The following is a 25144-nucleotide window of genomic DNA, read 5'->3' on the forward strand; positions in this document are numbered from 1 at the left end:
TCACTGCAGTCTCCTGCATCTCAGCTTTCCCCAGTGCAGTCTCCAGTGTCCCCAGTGCAGTCTCCATTGTCCCCAGTGCAGCCTCCCTTAGCACAGTCATCCACTCAATCACCAGCTCCACTTTCCCCCCAACTATCACTACTACCTCTAGCTCAGTCTCCTGTGCACTCACCTCTAGCTCAGTCTCCTGTGCACTCACCTCTGGTTCAGTCTCCTGTGAAGTCATCAACTCCACCGCCTACTCCACTCTCACCACCACCGTTACAACAGACATCAGTTCAGTCCCCTGTGCCAGTGCAGACGCCCTCAGTTCAGTCTTCCGTGCAGTTATCTACTTCACCACCATTAGTAGCTCAGGTCCCCGTGTCTCCACAGTACCCCCCCTCAAGGGCTGGCTCCAGACAGCCCAGCAGAACCACAAAAATGGACCAAAACCAAAACAGAAAACTACCCGACCAGGGCGGGCGGAGGGGGCCCAGGACGGAGGGACAGAGTCCAAAAAAGGCCCAGATGGCCAAGTTCAGGGGGCCGACAGCGCAGGAAGCCAAAACAGTTCAGTTCCGGAGGCCGACCATGCGAATGGCAGCGGCAGTGGGGCAGGTCCGGAGGCCGGCCACGCAGTAGGCAGTGGCATGGAAACAGTTCCGGAGGGCGACCGTGCGGATGGCAACGGCGGCGCGGAAACTGTTCCGGGGGCCGACCATGCGGACGGCAATGGCGGCGCGAATGCAGGTCCGGGGGCCGACTGTGCGGACGGCAACGGCGGCGCGAATGCAGGTCTGGAGGCCAGCCACGCGAAAGGCAGTGGCGGCGTGTAGTCCACGCAGAAGGCGGGGGTGGCAACAGAAGTCCGGAGGGCGGCCACGGTGGTGATGATGCCCAACAAGCGGCCTGACAAATGTTTGATGATGTTGAGGCGGTAGTTTGGGAGCTGAAGGTGGCGTGATCCCTGCGGCACCAGGCGAGGCGGCGGCTGGACCAGACGAGGCAGAAGCCGAGGCGGAGGCTGGACCAGACGAGGCAGAAGCCGAGGCGGAGGCTGGGCCAAACGAAACTGGTGACGCTGAAGAGGAGGCCACTGCAGGCGATGCTGGAGCTGATGCGGGGGCTGGACCAGACGAGGATGAAGACACGGAGGCCGGACCAGGCGAGGCAGACGAGGATGAAGCTGAAGCAGAGGCTGGGCCAGGCGAGGATGAAGCTGCGGAGGCCGGACCAGGCGAGGCAGATGAGGATGAAGCTGAAGCAGAGGCTGGGCCAGGCGAGGATGAAGCTGCAGAGGCTGGACCAGGCGAGGATGAAGCTGCGGAGGCTGGACCAGGCCACGTTGATGAGGATGCCGAAGAGGATGCTGAAGCCGGACCAGGTGACGCTGATGAGGATGCCGAAGAGGATGCTGAAGCCGGACCCGGCGACGGCGTGGGTGGAGCTGAAGCCGGACCAGGTGACGGCGTGGGGGGACCTGAAGCTGGACGAGGCGACGGCATGGGTGGAGCTGAAGCTGGACCAGGCGACGGCGTGGGTGGAGCTGAAGTTGGACCAGGCGAAGATGATGAAGCTGCGGGGGCTGGACCAGGCGAAGATGATGAGGATGCGGCTGGCGACTGGACGGGCTCCTCGGGCCCTCCAGCTGCTGAACAGGAGGCTGAACTGAGGGTGACTGACATAATGGTTGTGATGACAATGGTGGTGGAGTGGGAGACTGAGCTTCTGGCCGGGCGGCTAACTGAGCTTCTGGCCGGGCGGCTAACTGAGCTTCTGGCCGGGCGGCTAACTGAGCTTCTGGCTGGGCGACTAACTGAGCTTCTGGCCAGGCGGCTAACTGGGCTTCTGGCCGGGCAGCTAACTGAGCTTCTGGCCGGGCGGCTAACTGACCTTCTGGCCGGGCGGCTAACTGAGCTTCCAGTAGATAGTGTTCCTTATTTTCAGCTTTCAGATTAAAAGCCCTGGGTAGTATAACACAGGACTCGGGAGAGGCAGAATGAAAGCAGTCCTTTAAATCCTCAGAGCAGGTGTTAACGGACCTTGGAGTATCTGACAAAGAATTAACCATTTCTGAATTACTCTTTTCACATTTGAATAACCCAGAGTTAACTGGCATTGAATTACTAGACTCAGGAATAACTGACAGAGTGTTCATGAATGCACGCTCAGATGGAGCAGAAAAAACACTGCGTTCCTGACTCACAGAATCTGCCGGTAACTGACGGCCGCGTGGACGTCGCTTTCGCCTGGGAGAAGGGGCAAGAGTGGCAGGGGAAGCTGGGGTGGGTATTCTAATATCCCCTCGGCTTGCTGCCGGTACGTTGGGGTTTTTCCCGGTGGATGAGAGGGTTTGTTCCCTGCGCCTTAGGGTCGGGGAACGGGTCCTGACTGTCATCTGCGCTTATGTGCCGAGTGGCAGTTTGGAGTACCTAGCCTTCTTAGAGTTCCGGGGGGGGGGGGGGGGGAACTCAATGCTCACGTGGGTAACGACAGTGAGACCTGGAGGGGCGTGATTCGGAGGAACGGCCTCCCTGATCTGAACCCGAGCGGTGCTTTGTTATTGGACTTCTGTGCTAATCACAGTTTGGCCATAACGAACACCCTGTTCGAACATAAGAGTGTCCATAAGTGCACGTGGCACCAGGACGCTCTAGGCCGTAGGTCAATGATCGATTTTGTAATCGTATCACCAGACCTGCGACCGTATGTTCTGGACACTCGGGTAAAGAGAGGGGCTGAGCTGTCAACTGATCACCACCTGGTGGTGAGTTGGATCAGGTGGCGGGGGAGGACGCTGGACGGACCCGGTGCACCTAAACACGTAGTGAGGGTGTGCTGGAAATGTCTAGCAGAGGCCCCAGTTCGCGAGATCTTCAACGCACACCTCCGGCAGAGCTTCAACAGCATTCCGAGGGAGACTGGGGACATTGAGTCCGAATGGACAATGTTCAGCGGCTCCATTGCCGAAGCTGCTGCATTGAGCTGCGGCCGCAAGGTGGTTGGTGCCTGCCAAGGTGATAATCCCCAAACCAAACGGTGGACACCAGAGGTGAAGGGAGCCACCAGGCTGAAGAAGGAGTCCTATTGGGCTTGGTTAGCCTGTGGGACTCCGGAGGCAGCCGACAGGTATTAACAGGCCAAGCGGAATGTGGCTCGGGCAGTGGCTGAAGCAAAAACTCGGGTGTGGGAGGAGTTCTGAGAGGCCATGGAAAAAGACTTTCGGACTGCCTCGAAGAGATTCTGGCAAACCGTCAGGCGTCTCAGGAAGGGAAAGCGGTGCTCTACCTGCACTGTGTATAGTGCTGGCGGAGCGCTGCTGACGTCGACTGAGAAAATTGTCAAGTGGTGGAAGGAATACTTCGAGGACCTCCTTAATCCCACTGACATGTCTTCCGAGGAGGAAGCAGAGTCTGGGGATGAGGGGAATGACCCGCCAATTTCCGGGGGCGAGGTCACTGAGGCAGTTAAACAACTCCTTGGTGGCAGAGCCCCTGGTGTTGATGAGGTCCGCCCCGAGTTCCTGAAGGCTCTGGACGTTGTATGGCTGTCCTGGTTGACACGCCTCTGCAATGTTGCGTGGAGATCAGGGGCAGTAACTGTGGACTGGCAGACCGGGGTGGTGGTCCCCATCTTTAAGAAAGGGGACCGGAGGGTGTGTTCCAACTACAGGGGGATCACACTCCTCAGCCTCCCTGGGAAAGTCTATGCCAGGGTGCTGGAAAGGAGAGTTCGTCCGCTAGTCGAACCTCGGATACAGGAGGAACAATGCGGTTTTCGTCCTGGTCGCGGAACACTGGACCAGCTCTTAATCCTCTCGAGAATACTTGAGGGTGCATGGGAGTTTGCCCAACCAGTCTACATGTGTTTTGTGGACTTGGAGAAGGCATTCGACCGTGTCCCTCGGGGTATCCTGTGGGAGGTGTTGCGGGAGTATGGGGTGTCTGGCCCATTGCTACGGGCCATTAAATCCCTATACAACCGTTGTAAGAGCTTGGTTCGCAAAGTCGGACTCGTTCCCGGTGGGTGATGGGCTCCGCCAGGGCTGCCCTTTGTCTCCGGTTCTGTTCATAATTTTTATGGACAGGATTTCTGACCCAGGACACGCTGGAGAGATTATGTCTCTCGGCTGGCCTGGGAACGCCTTGGTGTTCCCCCAGATAAGCTGGAGGAGGTGGCTGGGGAGAGGGAGGTCTGGGCCTCTTTGCTTAGGCTGCTGCCCCCGCGACCCGGCCTCGGATAAAGCGGATGAAGATGGATGGATGGATTTTCTTCTGCACTTTACACACTGTTAAAATAAATACAGCTTCCATTAACAGTTACTATTAGTGGTAAAGATCTTATCACCAATGAAGTTTGTTTTGTATGATCTGTTTCCTCAAAGTCACTACACAGTCTCTAATCACTACACACTTTCACTGTGTGCTGTAACATACGAATTAAGGCATGTTGCATAACTTGTTGTTTCTTTTCAGTTGTATCTCTCGGTGCTGTCCACTGATTTTATTGAGCTAACTAAACAGCAAATGGCTGTCATTTCTATTGTCAAAACAAATATTTAACCTACACATCTGAGTCTAAAATAGAAGGTTGGAAAGAAGATACAGCAGTCCCCTTTAAGTCTTCGTCATCACCTGATTGCTATTTCAGTACTTCCCCCTCAGTATTTATGTAGAAAGATGAGCTGTGGCTAGAAACCACAAAGTAGAAACTGCAAAACACTCACTGAAGATAAGATACTGCACTGAAAAAAAGGGACTGGCCATCTCTTGGATTTATGTAAGCATCTTGCATGTATTTAACACAATTGCCTCATGTTTTAAAGTTAAATGTAACTATATAGTGTAAAAACTACATGATATGCAGAAAGGGTGTATTAAATTGTTCATATCATGTTCAGGTGAAGTAAGTTAATAAGATAGCAACGTTAAATCTCGTGAAACCACGCGTGATTTCATCTCGCGGGCTTTGGATCGTGGTTTAAAAAAGGCATCCATCTCAGTCAAGTCGAGCAGCCAACTCTACGTTTTTGGTATGTCTTGATTTTTTGAATTAATTTTTACCATATTTCAGCCAAATGTAGTTAAACGTCTAGAGTGTCGCCATGTAACATGCTAAAAAAGAGCCGTTAGCTTATTTGCTGTTTTATCTGTTGTCAAAGAATTGGCGCTTTTTCATTTGAATTTGTCTTTGGCACAAGAGCCGTAATATCACATTAAACCTAATTACGAGGCACTCATAACATAATTTGGTTTTCTGTGTGAATAGATTTGACAACTGACTCTTCAGTTACATTGTGTATTTACTGCACCGTGGTGTTAGTGAGATTTTGGACATTGAACAGCTTTAGCTAATATCATCAGCGGCATTATGCTAGCTTACATCCCTACCCCTCCTGCCCTCACCTGCTGTCCTTTTCTTTTTGTTTTTGTTTTTTTTGCTGCACATTGAGAGACCACATCTATTCTGCATTTCACCAGGATGTTGATGGATTGTGGGTTCAAGGTGTTATGGTAAGAAAGTATATTCTATTTTCGTTTCTGTAACTTAATTATAATAGGTTTTTTATAATTATTAGGTGCATGCATACTCACCCTATTAATACAACTGAGAAATCCAAAATCTGCCATAGGTTTAACTTATACCTGTATGTATTGCCAGAAAGGTGATTACTGGACTCGCATTAATGCACACTTGAACTGAAATGAGGTTGTAACTTGTGGGTTGTTGGGTTGCAAATCAGAAACAAACATCTTTGGATTTTTTTAATCCCATAAGATCTGGAAACACAGTTTTTATTCAACAAAACATTACTGATTAACCAAGCACAGTGCCTGCTGTTATTTCAAAATAATTTTATGTCATTTCAGATGAAATGCAGCATTCCAGTGCATCCCAACCATGCATACAGTCAAGGTTTCTGACGGAGCTGAGTTTTTCTCTGACAGTCTGCTGAAAGTGTTTGCAAAGTGATCGGGGGAACAGGGCACAAAGCTAATGGATGTAGCTGCCATTATGACAGTAAGAACTTTAAAATTCTTTAACTACAAAGTGTATATGTATTGCATTAGGTCAGTAAAAGATTTTTATGCTACATCCATTGAAACCGTCAACTATTACCTGTGAGTACTGATTCCACTAAAAGGATGCCATAATTTTCGTCATGCATTTACTGGCCCACTGAGAAAAATTTATCTTTTTAAAAAAATAAATGTTCTGGAAACGATATATCCATAAAGTTGATGTCAAACAGGAACTTTTGATATTGCTTTGTAGATGCTGGTGTTGCATGTTGACTGGTTTAAAAAGTCAAGAGTTTTTGTCTGGGATCATTTTCTTCTGTGCTACTGAAAAGTTCACAAATCTCTGTTTTCTTTGTTATAATACTTTAGGATGACATTAATGCTCGGAGTCCCTCATCAAAGTGCTCCGCATCTGTGTGAAAGACAATTGCAACATCTTGGTGCAGGAGTTCATGGTGAGTGTTTTATGAGTAGATTGTGGCTTTGCAACATTTAAAAATGCATTTAGTTATCCACTTGATCCTCATTGGACTGGTTAGGACCAGTAGTCCGCTTTAATAATTTGAAGTTCACATGAGGCCTGGTAGTGAACTCGGCCGCCGGCCCTTGAGGCCCCACCCCCACCCCTGTATTAGGGGTCACATCAGTGTGAAAAAACTTTAAATTTGTCATTCTAGTGAACAAAGAAAAATCCCCCCCATATTTACATTAGCTTTTGTTTGAAAAAAAAAAAAAAAAAGACCAACTGACCAACAGCTAACCAAATTGTGGGGCTGAAAGTCTAAATTCTAACATCTTCTGAGTGACATAACCTGGATTTCTGATGGGCCAGTGTCTTTCTAACAAAAACTAATGTAAAGCATTTGAAATTATTATGTTTTTCACCCTCTCTTAGAAACTCTGTTAGACCATGAATGGCAGCATGGCAGGCCACTCTTTGGCTATAGCTATTTACTATGTTGCTTGCATTGGTTTAAATTACTCTAACATTAGAACTGGTAGATTCAAAAGAGATGAGTTTAAAAAGGAATCTTAAAGAAATGTTTTGTGTTTAACCAGGACTTGACTGAGGCCACTGCACAGATTGAGAAAACCACAATGAACATCTGTCTCCAGAGGATGCGCCAGGCAATGACTTTTCTGATGTTGTTCTTCAAGATCTGGATAACGTGACCTTTGCAGTAGCCATGCTGTTTGGACCTTTTTTATTCCTTCAACATGAGTTACCCATCACAACTCTGCTACACTTTTGAGGTGATTCAAAGGGTGGTAATGGAGTTGGATGCAACTCAGCTCTCAAGAAAAGCTCACAACTAAGACAAAACTGCTCCTGCAACGAAGCTCACTGTTATGCATGTGAGGTGACCAGCTCTAGGTGAGAGGACATTTAAATCTCACACTTGTTCTGCTGCATTTTTGAAGCTCAATTCCAGGAACGGATCGCAGGGTTCATTTTTATATACTCTGCAACTGCCATGAGGACAAGCCGTTTTTTTTGTTGTTTGTTTTTCCTTTTGCTCTGTACAAGTTCTGTTTGTCTGTTTGGCAGCATTTTTAAATTTGTCTTTGTATTTTTTCTTTCTTTTACTAGTGAAGAGATGTAGCGTGAACAGTTATACAGTCTAAATATCCCATATGGGTCGTGTGAAATGGTATTTTCAATTTCATTCAGTTGAAGTAAAGAACGTTGAATATTTCTAAGTGTGCTGTTTTGAACCAAGATGTCACAGTATGATCAGTGCTGTAATTTTTGACAGTCACTGTATCAATGTTATTTTTGCGTCTCTTGAATAAAGGTTTTGACCTGCAAGTGCTAATTTCTTTAGTTATTGGGGTAAAATGGGAGGTGTTAATAGGAAGGTGTTTGCCAATTCAGTAACCTAATTTAATGTTAATGGAAACTAACACTACCTCAAATTGTTTAGTTATAATTGTTGTTTAACTGAATCTTGACGTCAGAGGCCTTAAATAGAATGTTTTGATTTGTTCTTTCCCAACATTTTTCAAAAGAAACAGTCTAATTTCTTTACTGTGATTGATTCCAGAGAACACGGAAGAACTGACATTATTTAACTGTTGATTTATATAGATTCAGTGGAGGAGTAATGTCAGTTTAATTCTTTACCTACTGTCAATGCAGTGAAATTAGACATTTTGTTTTGAAAGGTTACTGGTGGATGCCAGCAACCATCTTGGAAGAGAACAATACAATCTGTTATAAGGCCTCCATTTGAAAATTGTGTATTTGATACTAGAATATAATAGCAAAATGTAATTTGAAGATAACATGTAGTATTTAAGTGACCAAGTAGTATTGGGTAAAAGTTATTGAATCGTGTTGGGATAACGTGAGAAAATTGTGAAGGATTAAAATATTCCAAGAGCTCAAATTACTTCATCAAAACATGTTTAAGTCACATTTTATCAACACAAATTGCACAGGTTTATTGAACATGAATAAATTGTGTTAATTTAACTCAATTGTTTAAGTTGCTGCCGAAGCAAAACATCTGTGTGCAACAAATGTCCACCATTGAATTAAGTAAATCCAACAACATATTTTTTTCAGTGTGTTATCACTTTGAGACACAAATAGAGACGCTCACTTATTTTCTCTTTGAGCCTCTTTTTGACGGAGGTGTTTATTTTATTTCATGAAACAGGCAGGCAGGAGGAAAGACCTAAATGCACAACTCAAAACACGTGGATGAACTGAAGGAGGCTGTTTTATTGCACAGATTACACAAAAAGCAGTTACAAAACTGAACCAAAATCTAGAAACTGGAAACTAATAACAAAACACTGGGAAACTACGGATGGCGATTTTAGGGAGCACAACAGAAGAAATCGACACAGCATGAGTCTGTGAAGGTTCTCAGTCATCCAGGTCATCGTAGATCAAGGAGCTTGGAAAGAAAAGTGTCTGGACTTCTTTAAGTTGCTTTAAGACGTTTCACCTCTCATCCGAGAAGCTTCTTCAGTTCTAAGTGTCAAATGGTGGCGAGTCCCAGATTAACACCCTGTGGGAGTTTCCCCCCAAAGAGCTCAACTCTTTCTGTACACCATTATATTTGTGCCACAAAACCAGCCAATCACAGAATTGAATGCGAAAAAATCTGATTGGCTGTTTTGGTCTCCAATCAGCTCGAAATGACGAAATGGAATATCCCAGAATGCATTTCGTCCAAAACCCAAACAAGGCAGTGGCGGAGTTTGAAATATTACTCTTTCTGGGTCACAAAATAAACTTTTAAGATGTTTTCATGCGAAAATGGTGCTGTGTAAACTTCAATTATCTGCTCGATTTATCAAGACATCACATATTATGAACAATGCTGGGCATCCTCTGCACACGGCCATAAACAACCAGAAGAGTCTGTTCAGTGAAAGGTTGCTTCTCCCTAAGACAAGAACTAACAGACTTAAAAACTCCTTTGTCCCACACGCCATCAAACTGTTTAACTCCTCTCTGGAGGGGAGAGGGAGGGGAAACAGGTGGATAAAGGAGGGGGGAACAACTAAGCTGTAGTGCCTCTTCACTTCACTGTGCAATACTTTTGTTAATGGTCAATGGTGCAATAGACCTCAATACCTGAAATGTGCAATTCACTATTTTTATTCCTATTTATCCTATTGATCCCCTTCGTATATTTTATTTATATTTGTCTCTGTATTTATATGTGTGTGTGTGTGTGTGTGTGTGTGTGTGTGTGTGTGTGTGTGTGTGTGTGTGTGTGTGTGTGTGTATAATATTCTGTAACTCTGTAACTTCTGTCGGTGCTGTGCTTTTGGAAACCGAATTTCCCAGAGGAACCCACCCGAGGGATTAATAAAGTTTTATCTTATCTTATCTCTTACCTTATCTCTTATCTTATCTTATCTTACATTTGCAAAAGTGCTCTAATGTTTTTGGAGATGCCTGGAACTTTTTACTCTGTGTTTCTCACTTCATAAAGGAATTATTCTTAAAATTAACCATCTAACACAGCAACAATGAGCAGATGAAAAAGACAAAAAATCCCAAATCAATTCACAGGTTGGACTTAGAACCTCTTAGAGATAATCTTCTAAACTGCTCATCTCACAGAAGACAAATCAGGACCCTCACTGGATGTCAAATCTTCATACTAGGGCTATCCAGTCAAGTTGATCTTTAATCATATGATGTTCACCGCCATCTTATCTATCCTCCTTAATGTCCAGCTGCTACTCACTCTCCTCATTTGCTTGTTGGATGTTGGTCCCCCTGAATGCCATTCTCACCTGAGCATGAAAAGTCTTACAGAGGAAAAAGTAAACAAGAGGATCCAGACAGACATTGAAAGTTGCAACCATGGTGGTCACCTCCTGCAGGTAGTACAACACTGGACCTACAGAGCAGCTGCTCCACAGAAAAACTGAGGGTAGTCGAACCAGGTAAAACGGGACAAAACAAACACAGAAGATGCTGACCAGCACCAACATGTTCCTGCGAGACTTCAAGAGCTTCTCGGAGCCAGAGGAGGCCAGCTGCCTCTGCTGTGCCTGCAACACCCTGCGGGAGGTGCTGTAGTAGAAGAAGACCAAGGATATGAAGACCACGAGGAAAGTAACGACACACAAAGCCTGAATGATTTTGAAGGACACAGTGACCAGTGGACTAAAGATGAGAACACAGCGGCTGATACTAGAAGGCAGAGATTTATGAGTGATGAAAAACAGGATAATGAAAATAATTCCTGTAGTCACAAGAAAAGTCCAGGTGATCATCGAGATGATGCGGGCAGTCCGTACTGTCTGCAGGACACGAGTTCGTGAAGGATGAACAATCTTCAGATACCTGAGAAAGAAGAGGAAGGAGGGGAGTAGACAACTTCACTGATCAGTCACAGTGCTGTCACACCTTCAGAAATCATTCATGCTTTCATCAGGAGTGCATGGTTTGCAGTCAACAACACCATCATGAACTGCAGTCTGAAATCAGTAAAAGTTTCTTACCTGTTGGCAGCGATGTACCCCATGAATATGATGCTGGCACACATGTTGAGGTAGAAGGCAGAGGCTCCAAAGCTGCAGTAGAGCTGCCAAATTATTATAGATCCGCTATTATAGTGGCCGATGCGCAGTGGCAGAGAGAGACAGAGCAGAAAGTCGGCAGCTGTCAGGTTTTTCAGGAAGACCTTCAAGCTGCTCGATGCCTGCTGCTGAGCTTGACAACAGTAGAACTTTATGACGAAGCCATTGAGAGGTAGACCCACCTGAACATGACACAGAGATGATGGAAAGAAGACTTTGGTACATGCACCTTCAGACTCAACATGAACAGTTTATGAAAACTTCAACCAGTGTATAACAGAGCACAGTCTGAAGATTTGACACTTACCACAAACAGCAGACTGTAGACCACCATAAAGAAAGTGCTGGCAGATGTGTCGACAGCATCACAGGTCTGGTTGGAAGGTGAAGTCTCATATTTTGGGTCAACCATGCTTCCAGATCTGAAAAATAAACCTACTTCAGAGATCTACCTCTTTGCAACAAACTGTTTATAAATGCTAGTTTAATCTTTGAAAGGATCAACCTTCATGGTCCCTTAGTTCGAGATAAATCAAAGTCAAACCAATTTTAAACATTGTGTTGAGATCAACTACATGTGTCTTTGAGACAGTAATTTTGACCCCCAGTAAGAAACCTTGGAGTCACTCATGATCAGTGTTGGGCAAGTTACTTTTAAAAAGTAATTCATTATAACTGAGTTACAAGATTCTAAAAGTAATTACTTGGAAAGTAACTGGCCCTGGGTGAGGGACCAGACAAAGAGCGATTCATAAGACCCTTATGAAAAGGACACCGAGGGAACAGTTTACCCTGCCCGGGATAGGGTTACCGGGGCCTCGCCCTGGAGCCAGGCCCGGGGAGGGTGCCCGAGGGCGAGCGTCTGGTGGCCGGGCCTTAGTCCATGGGATCCGGCCGGGCACAGCCCGAAGAGGAGACATGGGCCCATCCTCCCGCAGGCCCACCACCCGCAGGAGGCGCCATAGGGGTCGGGTGCATTGTGTGCCGGGTGGCGGCCAGGAGCGGAGGCCCTGGCGGACTGACCCCCGGCTGCCAAGACTGACCGAAAGAACGAGATCGCGGATACAAGCGGCAGAAATGAGCTTCCTCCGAAGGGTGGCTGGCCTCTCCCTCAGAGATAGGGTGAGAAGTTCGGCCATCCGGGAGGGGCTCAGAGTAGAGCAGCTGCTGCTCCACATCGAAAGGAGCCAGCTGAGGTGGTTCGGGCATCTGACAAGGATGCCCCCTGGGCGCCTCCTGGGTGAGGTGTTCCAGGCATGTCCCACTGGGAGGAGGCCCTGGGGCAGACCCAGGACACGCTGGAGAGATTATATATCTCGGCTGGCCTGGGAACGCCTTGGTGTTCCCCCGGATAAGCTGGAGGAGGTGGCTGGGGAGAGGGAGGTCTGGGCCTCTTTGCTTAGGCTGCTGCCCCCGCGACCCGGCCCCGGACAAAGCGGATGAAGATGGATGGATGGATGGATGGATGGAAAGTAACTATTGCATTACTTTAAAAAAAATGTTTAACCCTCTCGGGCCCAGGGTATAATTGGCCATTTTTTAACTACTTTTGATTTTCCCTCCATATTTCACCTTTAAAAACTATTTACTTTGCCTTGTTTGGTATCATTCATTTCAGCACAACCTCACGTGTCTGAATTTACAGTTATGTTTTCATTTTGACATACTGTATTAACACAATTGATCTAAAATCAGACAAAAAACAAAAAACAAAAAAAGTTACAATTTTACTGTAACAACCACAAACATGTTTAATAAATCATATTTCAAAACTTTAAATGCAAAAATAAATTGTCGATTTTAAAATCCTATGCACAAGTTTTGCAAACAACAAAGTTATTTGCATCCATTTACCTTTTACCCCTTTTTAAATAACCATTTCAAACTATTTTAGGAGAACGTAAAGGAGAACATCACAGCCTGATACCTGCAGGTCTGACAGCAGCAGGTGTATCACTCCTGTTTCTACCTGGAGACAGCAGTTGCCTCATTGTTCTGACACACAACACAAAACTACCCACAACACTACACACTAACTAAACAAGACCAAATACGCTAAATGTCACAAATCTCTCATATCTCAAAACTCGCTCTTTCTCTCTCTCACTCTCTTTCTCCATCACTCCTAAAATGTCCCCCTTTTCCTAAACAACCAAATGTCATGTTGCCATATCATTTTTTGATTGGTCTAAGTGGTGCATTTTTCCACCTACATGTTCCTTCTTTTTTCCTTCAGGCTTAGAGGGATGTTCCCTCTAAGCCTGAAGGAAAACAGAAGGAACACACACATGTAAAGGAAGCACTCAAAACGTGCGGCTATCCTAAATGGGCGTTCTTAAAGTCAGCAAAGAGGCACAGAAAAGAAGACCAGACAACAGCGAGGGAGGATAAGAAGGACAGACGCAACAACATTGTCATCCCCTATGTAGCCGGTGTATCAGAGAAACTCAGGAGAGTTTTCTCCAAGCATGACATCCCGGTGCATTTCAGACCCAGCAACACGCTCAGACAGAAACTGGTTCACCCGAAAGACAAAACGCCAAAACACAGACTTAACAATGTGGTGTATGCTGTACAGTGCAGCGAGGAATGCCCAGACCTCTACATTGGAGAGACCAAACAGCCACTTCACAAGCGCATGGCACAACACAGAAGAGCCACCTCCACAGGACAAGACTCAGCAGTCCATCTGCATCTTAAGGATAAAGGACACTCTTTCGAGGATGCCAATGTTCACATTTTGGACAGAGAGCCCACTCACATCCTGGGCCATCTGACCTCAGGAATTTACATGATAAGGTGGGGCCAGGTTTCACAATGAACTCACCCGAAACTCTGGCTGATTGGGACCCACACCCAGTTTCACACCTTGGCTCAGGCGATTAGAGGATCATCAGGATCATTGTAAGAATTTATTTAATATTACTTTCTAGTATCAGTTGATGTTTGCTGGAGCCACAGCTGTAAAAGCTGCTGGTCATGATATCGGTTTGGTTATCTGGTGAGAAGGAAACATGAAGATGAAACCAGGAGACGTCCTTACTGAATCATCAGAGCTGAACAGGTGATGGAGAAACAGGTTTACCTTTTAGGTGACATGAATGAGTTGAAGGGAAGTTATGAACTGTTTCTGAGAGACAAATAACACCAGGATCCTTTTCTAAGTAGCTGACAGCTGGTAACTGTGCAGGGGCGTGTCTAGCAAAGTTTAGCCAAGGGGGGAAGGTGGGGCATTAACAGGGAGAGGGGGGCACAAAGAAATACTTTCTTATTCTCATTTAAAATATCTCGCTTTTATTAAATAATTATCTGAATATTACAACCAAAGGTTTTATCTGACAAAAAATGTATAGAAAACATACATATAACAACAAGACTGTACATCACTGTCACAACAGCATCTGTTTTCATTCAAAGGCTCTATGGCTGTAATACCTGGTGGGCCGGTCCGATTGCCCGGGCCGATTTTGTGTCCCAGTCCAGCCCTGGGCACAACACGCAGTGAATTAATCTGAGAGGGTGCATTAAAAAGTAAATGGCCGCGCCAGCGGTGCACATTGCAAATTAGCTCGCATAGACACATTAGTTGTGCCGCTTCTTAATGACAGTATCTTAGTTAACAACCCCAACTACCAGATTCAACTTATAATTGGCTAAAAATAACTTAGCCTACTGGTAAGAGGGACGTTATTAGCTTTCCACATTCCGACACTTCAAAAGCTTCAGGAGCTTTCCGCTCAGCACAGCATCAGCACCATGGAGATACACGGATACATCCGTAGACTCGAGACACAATGTATTTTTGGGACTTTCAGGTGTATGGACCAATGTTTTATTTTCTGATCAAACCAGAGATCTTTAGTAAGCAGCTGGATTTGTCTCACATTAACTGGCTGAGTTAATACCAGTTAATGTAACGTCGAAGCAGCTGGAATCCACAGCTGTGTGTGTTCATGGAGCTGCATTTTCACCTGCTGGACATCACTACCTGACAAGTTTAACTGTCTTCAGAACATTGCAGAGGCCTTATTGACAGGATTTGGCTCTAAATATCTGTGTGAGCAGATTTTCTCTCACATGAGTGTCCTCAGGTAGCCGTCTGAATGCTGGACACTCGGAGACCTGTGTCTCTGAGTGGGAGACCAGAGATCATATTAGCATGTGTGTCTCTGTATTAACAGACATGCCATATTGGCCTAGTTTATTTTTCTTATCATTGTTGTGAGGAGACCATAAATAGCATTTGCATTTTCTGTTGTACAATCCATTTGCACTTATGGAGTTCTTGTTATGGATAAAAAGTGTCTTTTTTTTTGTTTCAAAATAGCTGATAACTATTCGCTGATAGCTGCCAACATCTGCGAACAAATATAATTCTATGAAGTGGTTCTATATAGTGTGTAACTGTTAACATAGAGCGTTATTAAATTTAATAATAATAATAATAATGGATTCCATTTATATAGCGCTTTTCAAGGCACTCAAAGCGCTTTACAAATACACTATTCATTCACTCGCACATTCACACACTGGTGGAGGCAAGCTGCAGTTGTAGCCACAGACTGACAGAAGTGAGGCTGCCATATCGCGCCATCGGCCCCTCTGGCCAGCACCAGCAGGCGGTAGGGTAAAGTGTCTTGCCTAAGAACACAACGACCAGGACAAAGAAAATTTATTGCTAATGCAGTCATATGGCACATTGACTTCTGAGGAAATTTTAAATGGCACTCGTCATCAGAAAGGTTGCCTACCCCTGATGAATACATGAGACTGGATTTGAACCCAGAACCTTCTTTTTGTGCAGTGTTAACCCCTGCATGCGGTCCTCCTTCACTATATTCTACATTGCAAACAATCTTTAACTTTTTATTTCTCCATATTTTTCTGAATTAATAATTTGGACTTCTACATCTTGTCTCCTCTCACAGTTGCTCTGAATAAAATGATTTGATTGCTGAGTGACATCATGCGGGATGTGTTACAACACACACAGTCAGTTTGCGTGTTTTTCTGTAAATCTGAGAAACCAGCTGGACTCACCTGTATTTGAAGTATCTCTCTGTACTTTTCTGAGAGCATGAAAAGTGTCTTCAGTCGTTATGTCTTTGTGGTTTTATGGTATCAATTTAAATCAGAAAACACACTGTGACTGCAGCGCTACTATGAACTCTGATGCATTTCCTGTTTGCTATCACTGACATTGGCGCACAGAAAAGTCACACATAGCTTGCTGATTAGTTCCGATAAACAGGTTGTATGCTTTGAAAAGCTATGTAGACAGCAATTTTGAATAACCTACTGAGTGTTTTGTTGAGTTCAATTAAATTAATTTCACAACAAAAGTTGTCTAATGATGTTTTCTATGTAATGCACCGTACAGTCTTGCTGCTGAATATAATGCTTAGAAAAAGGTATTTGACGCCTTCCTGATAATATTTTCTGAATATAATGATGTGCTAATCACAGTATATTTTCTAATATATCATCATGTTTGAGCACAAGGTTTTTCATCAGTTCACCTGATGCCAGGACACCATGGGCCTCAGCCAGTAAGACATCTGTCAGCATGTATTCAGATTAACTTAATGCTCACTCACAGAATCCACCTTAATATTTTGTCCTTTCAGTCAAGACTGGTTAAAAGTGGTTTTATTCAGTGTCTGTTGTATCACGAGAATTACAAAAGATTTGAGGATGAAAAATGAACAAGACTCACCTCTGATTTTGTAGCTTTTTGTGAGAAGGAAAAGTTGCTTTAGTCGTTCTCGTGGTGTGATGGTATCACTGTAGATCAGGAAATAAACAATGACCACACTGTTGCTCTCCCCATTGACGTATTTCCTGTTTCTCGTCAATGTTAAACTGTCACAAGTTATTTCCGAGATAGATATGTGTTTGCTACACTTATTCTTTGAACTTTGACTCAGTTACTTTACTAGGTTTCAGGTTTTCATTTGAAAATAAAATAAAAATAATAAAAAATAAATAGAAAAAATAGTAAGAGCAAAATATTAATAAGATGTAGTAAAAGAAAAAAGAGATTTGCAGGCAGCCTTGGGGGGTGGGGGGGTTTGAACAGCCGGTTCCGCTGTCTTAATTCTCCGATAAGCCTGGGCCAAGCCAGCTCAGATCAGCAAGAACCCTGTTATCATGGTTCCGAATAGGTAGATATCTTCAGCGTCCTCGATCGACAGTCCCGCAAGGCACACGATCCTCTGTTTCTGCCACCCGTCCATCGTGTATCCGGCAGGGAAAGTCCCTCCAGGGCACTTGGGCTCTCCCAAGCCCAGACTTCTCATTGAGAAAAGGGTGTCAATAGCATTCAGAGACCAGTTGATCAAATCCATAATTCTCTTTAGGTTTTAAAAACAGACTGTGAGAGTGTATTCCAGGGAATATGTCTGTGAAGGTTCTCAGTCATCCAGGTCATCGTTGTCAAAGGAGCTTGCAAAGAAAAGCGTCTGGACTTCTTTAAGTTACTTGAAGACGTTTCACCTCTCATCCGAGAAGCTTCTTCAGTTCTAAGGTCAAATGGTGGAGATATCTGTAATGGTGGATATCATTACAGGGAAGTTTTTAGGAGTGACACCCGCAACGGAAAGCGGGCGAGAGAAAGACAGAGAGAGAGAGCGAGTTTTCATATGTGAGACATTAGTGACGTTTAGCGTGTTTGGAGGCTGTAGTTAGTATGTTGTGTAGTTATTGTTGTGTGTTGTGTGTCAGTTAGACGGCTGAATTTCACATTTGCTCTGAAAAAGCCGTCAAAGGCAGATTCCAGTGTAAACGCTGTTCCCACATGGAAAACTGGACTGATGCACCTCCTGTTGTCAGACCTGCAGGGTTTAGGCCTGTGCTGTTCTCCTCTGTCTTATACTGAACACAAACTACATTTTTTGGACTGGCACAGATAATTTGTGTGCCTTCTTATTTGATGCAGCACACCTGATTGTTCTGGAAATAGATTTAAATGGTTACATAAAAAACGCCCGAGGCCTTGGCTGCATTTTTAGGTAAATAGTACCATATAACTTTGTTGTTTGCAAAACTTGTGCATAATTTTTAGAAATGTACAATTTCTATTTGCATTTCAAGTTATGAAAATGATTCGTTAAACATGTTTGTGGGTTTTACAGTAAAAAATATAACTTTTTCTACTCGGATATTCAATTTTTTGTCTGAATTTAGATCACCTGTGCAAATATAGTAAACCAAAATGAAAAAATAACTCTCATTTCAGATATTTGAGGTTGTGCTGAAAATAATGATACCAAACAAGGCAAGAAAAAGATATTTTAAAAGTGAAATATAGACGTAAAATAAAAAGTAGTCAAAAACGGCCAATTATACCCTGGACCCCAGAGGGTTAAGCCAAAAAAAAAATGAAGCACACACTTATTTTTACATTACATAACACACCTTTTACATATTTGTGGAAAAACTCTAAAGTAGGAAAATGGGTTATAAATGTTTTTTTTGTTTTATTTATTTATAAGCAAAAGGAATTCGGTCATTGTCTTTTGTTTAATTTTCATTATGAACTGTACAAATTACTGCTGAACAGGATAAAAGTTCCTCTTTACATTGAAATTGGGGGAAGGGAGGGAAATGGAAACAGATGGGGAACACAAGCAGTAGACTAGACAGAGGGAAGCAAAACTGAACCCGCTGAGCACAGGGTGCAAAATAAAACAGGAAACACACTGAGCCGCAGACTAAGACACACAGCTTGACACTGGGTTCGTTGAAGAAACAGACATGGATTCACATGACATAGAGGGGAGAAGAGGAATGAAACACAAGGAGGGGAAGCATGGTAACAAAAGAGGGAGACAGAAAGACAGGACACGACTAAGAGCTGAAGGGCAAAGAAGACACACAGATAGAGAGGGAGCGAAGGACACATAGATGAAGACAAAGGCACAAAGGTAACCTAATAAACAAAAGCACATAAACTAGAAATTCGCAAACATACTCAGCAACGTAAAATGCAATACTAAATTGTATCTAAATCTAAAAATATTAAATCATTAAATCATCAATCAATCAGTGTTTATTTATAAAGCACTTTTCATACAAAAAATGTAGCACAAAGTGCTTTACATAGTTAAAAGCAGCCCACCCCACCCTCCAACTCACTCCCCACACTCTCATTAACATAAATGATGTGAATACACACATATCCCCCACCCCCCCACACACATACACACACGCACACACTTAAAGAGTAAAAATTGGGCTGGGTTCGCATGAGCCAAGTGAGGAAACACTATAACAGGGAGCCGTCTGCACCGGGAGCCAGTCACAGACTGGGCACACAGCAGGAGGGAGGCCAAGGAGCCCCCCAGCCAGGCTGAGAGGACCCCCAGAGACCCAGCAGCCATGTTCGATCACAGCCCCGGTGCAGAGAGCGCCCTCCGAGGAAACACTGGAGATATGACACAATAGGATATATACAGGGTAAAATGATAAAATAAATAAGAACAGGATACAATATACATATAAATATAAATAGAGTAAGAAGATTAAAAAATGAATAAGAATAAAATCAATAAATATTAGGTAAAGCCTAAATTAATAATAGAATAACAGGATAGAATAAATAAGCATAAAATAAATAAACGTTAGCTGAAAGCTAAATTAAAAAGGTGGGTCTTGAGCCTGTTCTTAAAAACATGTACGTTCTCTGCGGCCCTGAGCTCCTCCGGCAGGCTGTTCCACAGACGAGGACCATACCACTGAAAAGCTGCCTCTCGGTGAGTATGTGTCCTGACTTTAGGGACAATCAAAAGGCCAGTACCAGAGGACCTCAGGGTCCGCGAGGGTTCGTATGGTAAAAGCAGATCTGAGAGATAAGAAGGCCCAAGACCATTAAGACATTTAAAAACCAATAAAAGAACTTTAAAATCGATCCTGAAACACACGGGGAGCCAGTGCAGCGATTCTAAAACCGGTGTAATGTGGGCCCGCCCTCTGGTCTTCGTCAGCACACGAGCTGCTGAGTTTTGCAAAAGTTGTAAAGTTGAAATATTCTTCTTAGGAAGACCAGAGAGCAGGGCATTACAGTAATCAATGTGACTGGTAATAAAAGCATGCATCAGCATCTCTGTGTTGGCCCGAGAGAGAATTGGGCGGACTCTGGCTATATTTTTTAGATGATAAAATCCAATTTTGGTTACATGTTTTTAACATGTGGGATAAAACCAAGCTCAGAGTCAAAAATAACACACAGGTTTTTCACTTGTAGCGAAGGACATAGTGAAAATGCCTCTAATTTAGACAAGAGTTTCTCTCTCTGAGCCTCGGGACCGACGATTAAAACTTCAGTCTTGTCCTGGTTAAGCTGTAAAAAGTTTTCTGCCATCCAAGATCGTATATCTAAAATACAGTTAAAAAGGGCATCCATTGGTCATGTGAGCCAAATCATGTGAGCCAAAGAGCCAGAACCATATGAACAACATTTGAATTTGACCACAGAATGGTTCAGTTCATACTAAATCAGCCTTTGAGCTCATTCCTGAAAACTAGAAACATAAACACTGATGCGTCTCTGTGGAAATGTTTCTGTGTTGATTCTAGCTCTGTTTTGATTTCTGACTTGTGGTTTGTGAGGATAAAGGTCCATGACACTGGTTTTATCAACTTGTAAAACAAAATTGAAATATAAAATGTACATTTTCACAACTAACTGGTTGAAGTCACTGGTTCTCATGTAATGATGTCCAGCTTGTCCCTCCTGCTCTCATTCTCCTCGTTTCTAGTCGGATATTTGGCTCTCCAGGATGCCTTTCTCACCTTGTCCCAAAAAGTCTTACTGAGGAAAAAGTAAACAAGAGGGTCGAGGCAGATGTTGAAAACTGACACCATGGTGGTCACCTCCTTCAGGTAGAACAATACTGGACCTACTGAGTCATCGCTCCACAGAAACGTAAAGGGAAGACGAACCAGGTAAAATGGGACAAAGCAAACACAGAAGATGCTGACCAGCACCAACATGTTTCTGCGAGACTTCACCAGCTTCTGAGAGCCAGAGGAGGCCAGCTGCTTCTGCTGTGCCTCCAGCACTCTGCGGGAGATGCTGTAGTAGAAGAAGACCATGGATATGAAGACTAAGAGGAAGATGAAGGCAGAGAAGGTGTTGATTATTCTGAACAACAGGCTGACTGATGGACTAAACAGGTGAACGCAGCGGCTAGGATTAAAGGTCAGAGGTTCCTGGGAACTGAAAAAAATTATGATATATACAATTGTTGGAGCCAGGAGAAAAACCCAGGTGATGACAGAGATGATTCGTGCAGTCTGCAGTGTCTGCAGCATGTGAGTTCCTGAAGGATGGATGATCCTTAGATACCTGGAGAGAGACGAGAAATAGGCAGAATACAACTTCACTAAAGGTGCCTAATCTGAAGAAGTCAGTTAAGTCAAAAGGATACATTCATGCTTTTGTCAGGAGCACAGGGTAGTGGTTAACCACTTAATCTAGTTTTTACATTATCGGTAACTACAGCCTTAAATAATAAAGGTTCCTTACCTGTTGGCAGCGATGTACCCCATGAATAATATACTGGCACACATGTTGATGAAGAAGGCAGAAGCTCCAAAGCTGCAGTAAAGCCTACGAATGATGGGAGAGCTGCTGGCATAGTAGGTAATGCGGAGTGGCAGACAGAGGCAGAGCAGGAAGTCAGCAGCTGTCAGGTTCTTCAAGTAGACCATCAAGCTGTTGGATACCTCAGGCCAATCTCGACAAAGATAGACCTTCAATGTAAAGCCATTGAGGAGTAAACCCACCTGAAAATAAACAGAGTGGAAGGAAAAGAAAAGGATTGGTGCATACACCGGCACATAAACCAATTTCTAACAGAGCACAATTGGATAATTTGAAACTTACGAGGAACACCAGACTGTAGACCACCATAAAGTAAGGGTTCATGGATGTATCGTCAACGTCATAGGTCTGGTTCAAAGATGAAGTCAAATTTTTTTGGACAACCATGGTTCTTGTGCTGAAAAATAAATCCACTTTACTCAGTTAAACTGTGTAAAAATCCTAGGTTCATCTTTGAAATGATTCACCTCCACGGTCTCTTGGTTTGTTGTGTTAAACCAATGTTGGACCAATTTTAAATATTGTGCTACATGTTATGTACACTCTGTAGTTGTAGAAGGAAGCATTCATGAGTGAAGATGAGTCAACCGTCTCATGAATCTTATAACAATCCATTAAGCACAATGGATTGTTTTTATAAAGCTGAAGTGGTGAACTGTAGGCAGAATCTGCACTCATCGCCAAAATTGTGTTGTTGTTAGCCAAGAAACTTTTGCTTACCCCAATTAGCAGATTTTTATCTCAAAACAAGACAATTTTGTCAGATGTAAGAATATCTGGCTTATTTCAAGTAGAGCTTATTTGCAGTGTAACAATTTAGCAGGTGGTCACAGACCGTTTCTCTCTGTGTTTCCCTCCTGACTGATCTCTGGTTTGTTTGTATTTGGTTTCCTTATCATTTTTTGCTTGAAACAGTAAATGTCGACTATACAGGTGCTTTTTTTTCTCTTGAGAGATGAAACCAGCAAAATTAGTGTTCTCAAACATTTTCAGCATATTTAAGTGTGAGGTAGTTTGTCAGTGCACTTGGCACCAGGAAATGCTGAGCCTTAGTCAAAAGAAGATTTGTATTCATATATTCAGATTACCTTCCTGAACACTAGCAGAAGCCTTACCTACTTTTTTCCTTTAGTCAGGACTGGTTTAAAATGGCTTTTATGTTCTATCAGAAGTATGAAAGATGTGAGAATGAGAAATATCAGGACTCACTCTGGTTCTGCAGCTTTCTGAGAGGAGGAAAAGTTGCTTCAGCTGTTCTGAGTGTGACGGTACGATGTAGATCAGGAAATACACAGTCGGATCACACTGCCCTGCCCACTACCATATTCCCTCTTTGTCTTTGCTGTTAATCGGGCGACCGTGGCTCAGGGGGTTGGGAAGCGCATCAGTATCCGGAAGGTTGCCGGTTCGATCCCTGGGCTCTCTGTCCTGGTCGTTGTATCCTTAGGCAAGACACTTCACCTCCCGCCTACTGGTGTTGGCCAGAGGGGCCGATGGCGCGATATGGCAGCCTCGCCTCTGTCAGTCTGCCCCAGGGCAGCTGTTACTACAACTGTAGCTTGCCTCCACCAGTGTGTGAATGAATAGTGGCACTACAAGCTCCCTTGACACCACCTGCAGCTGTACCTCTGGGCCTGTGGGGTCTGACTGTTCTCACTGTGGAGCAGCATTAAGAAAGGATTTCCTCAGCAGGTTTCAGCAGCTCTGATTTCTCACAGTATGCGTAAGTTTTAACCAGACCTGTGTTGAGAAATGACAGCGTCACTCACCAGTTCAGTGGAAAAAGCCAAAGGAAGTAGCTGGTGTGGTGCAACATAGAAACATGCAAAAACCTGCGAGACATAAAACTGTTTTTAAAGGACGAGCTGACACACAGAAAATCACAGGCTTCAGCAAAGCTCTGATTCTAGAGTCTAATACTTAAAATAAACCTTTGAATTGTTCAGCTGCTTTCTAATGTAGAATGTAAACATGGACTTATTTAAACAGTTTACTGTCCTCTTTTTGTCTCTTTCTCTTTCTAACTTGTGTCTCAGTCCTTTGCTGTGAGCTTACAGAGCTGACAGCCCCTGTTATGTGATTTCCTTCTGATGTTTTTGTTCTGTTTGTGAGACTAACAAATAAAAGGCATCTTCTTTTCTCCACTTGTCCATTGAGTGTCTCAGCTTCACATTTGAGCATTTGGCACCAGGACACCCTAACCCTTTGTCAATTACAACTTTATGATAGTATCATTAGATCTGCATCTTGGATACAGGCAGAAGACAGCTGTGGTTCTGATGCAGATGTGTGGAGGGAATATTTCAGTGCTAAAAGTCATCTTTTAAGCTGTTGATCTTTAGGCCCAAAGAATCCCTGATGCAGGAAGTTGATTTTGGCTCTCTGATTGAAAAGTCCTAATCTCTGATCTTGTGAGTCTTACCCAGTAGATCATGTAGGGTTCAGCTGGAGCTGATGTGGGTGAGGGGACTCGCCCACTACTATCTCAGTATGGTCCAGGTAACCTGCTAAGCCTGCAGGTCGAATCCTATCAGTCCCACCTGATGACGGAAGTGCGCTCCTATTGATTCTGTTATTTCTGGGATGATTTTAATAGCCTGGACAGCAGACTCCAAGGAAAAAAAATTGTAATCAAATTTAAAGAATAACACTCAGACTTTTTTCTTTACAATTTGGAAAAAAGGTTAAAAGGCCAAAGTCCACAATTTAGAATTTAATTGCAGGAAATTTTAATTTTCCAAAGCAAAATCAAAATCAAATAATAAAAATCACAAAACAATAAGAAAATCACTTAAACCATACTTATCTAATTTTACTACTCTGAGTTAATGCTGATCTTGTTCTTATCTGTAGTGAGGAGAGGCTGGAGGAGGGATGAGCAGTGTCAGATCTGAAGGTGCTCTTATTCTTATTGTTCTGTGTAGATGATAATCACCCAACAAGAAAGCAGCTGGGCATCCAGTGGAAGTATGCTGTAGATCAAAATCCTTCTGAATTAGCCATCAAACACCTTAAAACTCAGGAGATGATTTTGGAATTTTTGGCTTATCAATTCACAGGTTGACTGCTGTTAGCGTCTCTGCTGGAACTTTTAACTGTGAACCTCTTAGATCCAGTATTCAGAATTGGTCATCTTGCAGAAGATAAAAGGGAAGACCCCATCTTCTCCTCACTTTTATACTGACCCCACCCCCACATTCATTTAGGTTGTTGACATTTAATCATCCAAAGCCAGCCGCCCGCCTCTCTCTCTCTCTATCTTTCCAAGATGGCGGCGCGTGAACAACGCGAGGCTCAGTGTCTCTCCAGAATCTGCTATTTAGCGGTTTTTTATCTACTTTTAACCGGATTATTCGTCCAGAATTGCTGTGCGTTGCTGACCTACAGCAGACAAGAGCTTCTGGACATCTGGACTCACAACTCCAACAGTTTTATCGCCGATCTCCGACTCATCCCAGAGATCTCCAGAACACCGGAG

General features: G+C 43.9%; 2 protein-coding genes and 1 long non-coding RNA gene across 3 annotated transcripts; 1 reads left to right on the forward strand and 2 right to left on the reverse strand.

Moving 5' to 3' along the window:
* The first annotated feature begins 5467 nt into the window (after nt 1–5467).
* On the forward strand, nt 5468–7815 carry LOC146712839 (uncharacterized). Its single transcript, XR_014917315.1, has 4 exons — nt 5468–5495; nt 5853–6003; nt 6375–6460; nt 7065–7815. It is a non-coding gene; the product is annotated as an uncharacterized LOC146712839 (long non-coding RNA).
* A 1861-nt stretch (nt 7816–9676) lies between these two features.
* LOC146712840 (P2Y purinoceptor 14-like) lies at nt 9677–16832 on the reverse strand. Its single transcript, XM_085444749.1, has 4 exons — nt 16777–16832; nt 11368–11482; nt 10983–11242; nt 9677–10824 (listed from the first exon to the last, which is right to left on the reverse strand). The coding sequence occupies exons 2-4, from the start codon at nt 11470–11472 to the stop codon at nt 10212–10214; spliced, it is 978 nt and encodes a 325-aa protein (XP_085300875.1). The 5' UTR covers nt 11473–11482; nt 16777–16832; the 3' UTR covers nt 9677–10211.
* Nucleotides 16833–20366: 3534 nt separating this feature from the next.
* LOC146712841 (P2Y purinoceptor 13-like) lies at nt 20367–23338 on the reverse strand. Its single transcript, XM_085444738.1, has 4 exons — nt 22876–23338; nt 21949–22063; nt 21589–21848; nt 20367–21408 (listed from the first exon to the last, which is right to left on the reverse strand). Exons 2-4 carry the CDS (start codon nt 22051–22053, stop codon nt 20766–20768), a joined length of 1008 nt encoding a protein of 335 aa, XP_085300864.1. The 5' UTR covers nt 22054–22063; nt 22876–23338; the 3' UTR covers nt 20367–20765.
* Nucleotides 23339–25144: the final 1806 nt, after the last annotated feature.

This window comes from Copadichromis virginalis, linkage group LG3 (genome assembly GCF_057382275.1).
Source record: "Copadichromis virginalis isolate Kocher_CV1m ecotype Utaka linkage group LG3, C_Virginalis_male_GT1.1, whole genome shotgun sequence".
Classification (NCBI taxonomy): domain Eukaryota; kingdom Metazoa; phylum Chordata; class Actinopteri; order Cichliformes; family Cichlidae; genus Copadichromis; species Copadichromis virginalis.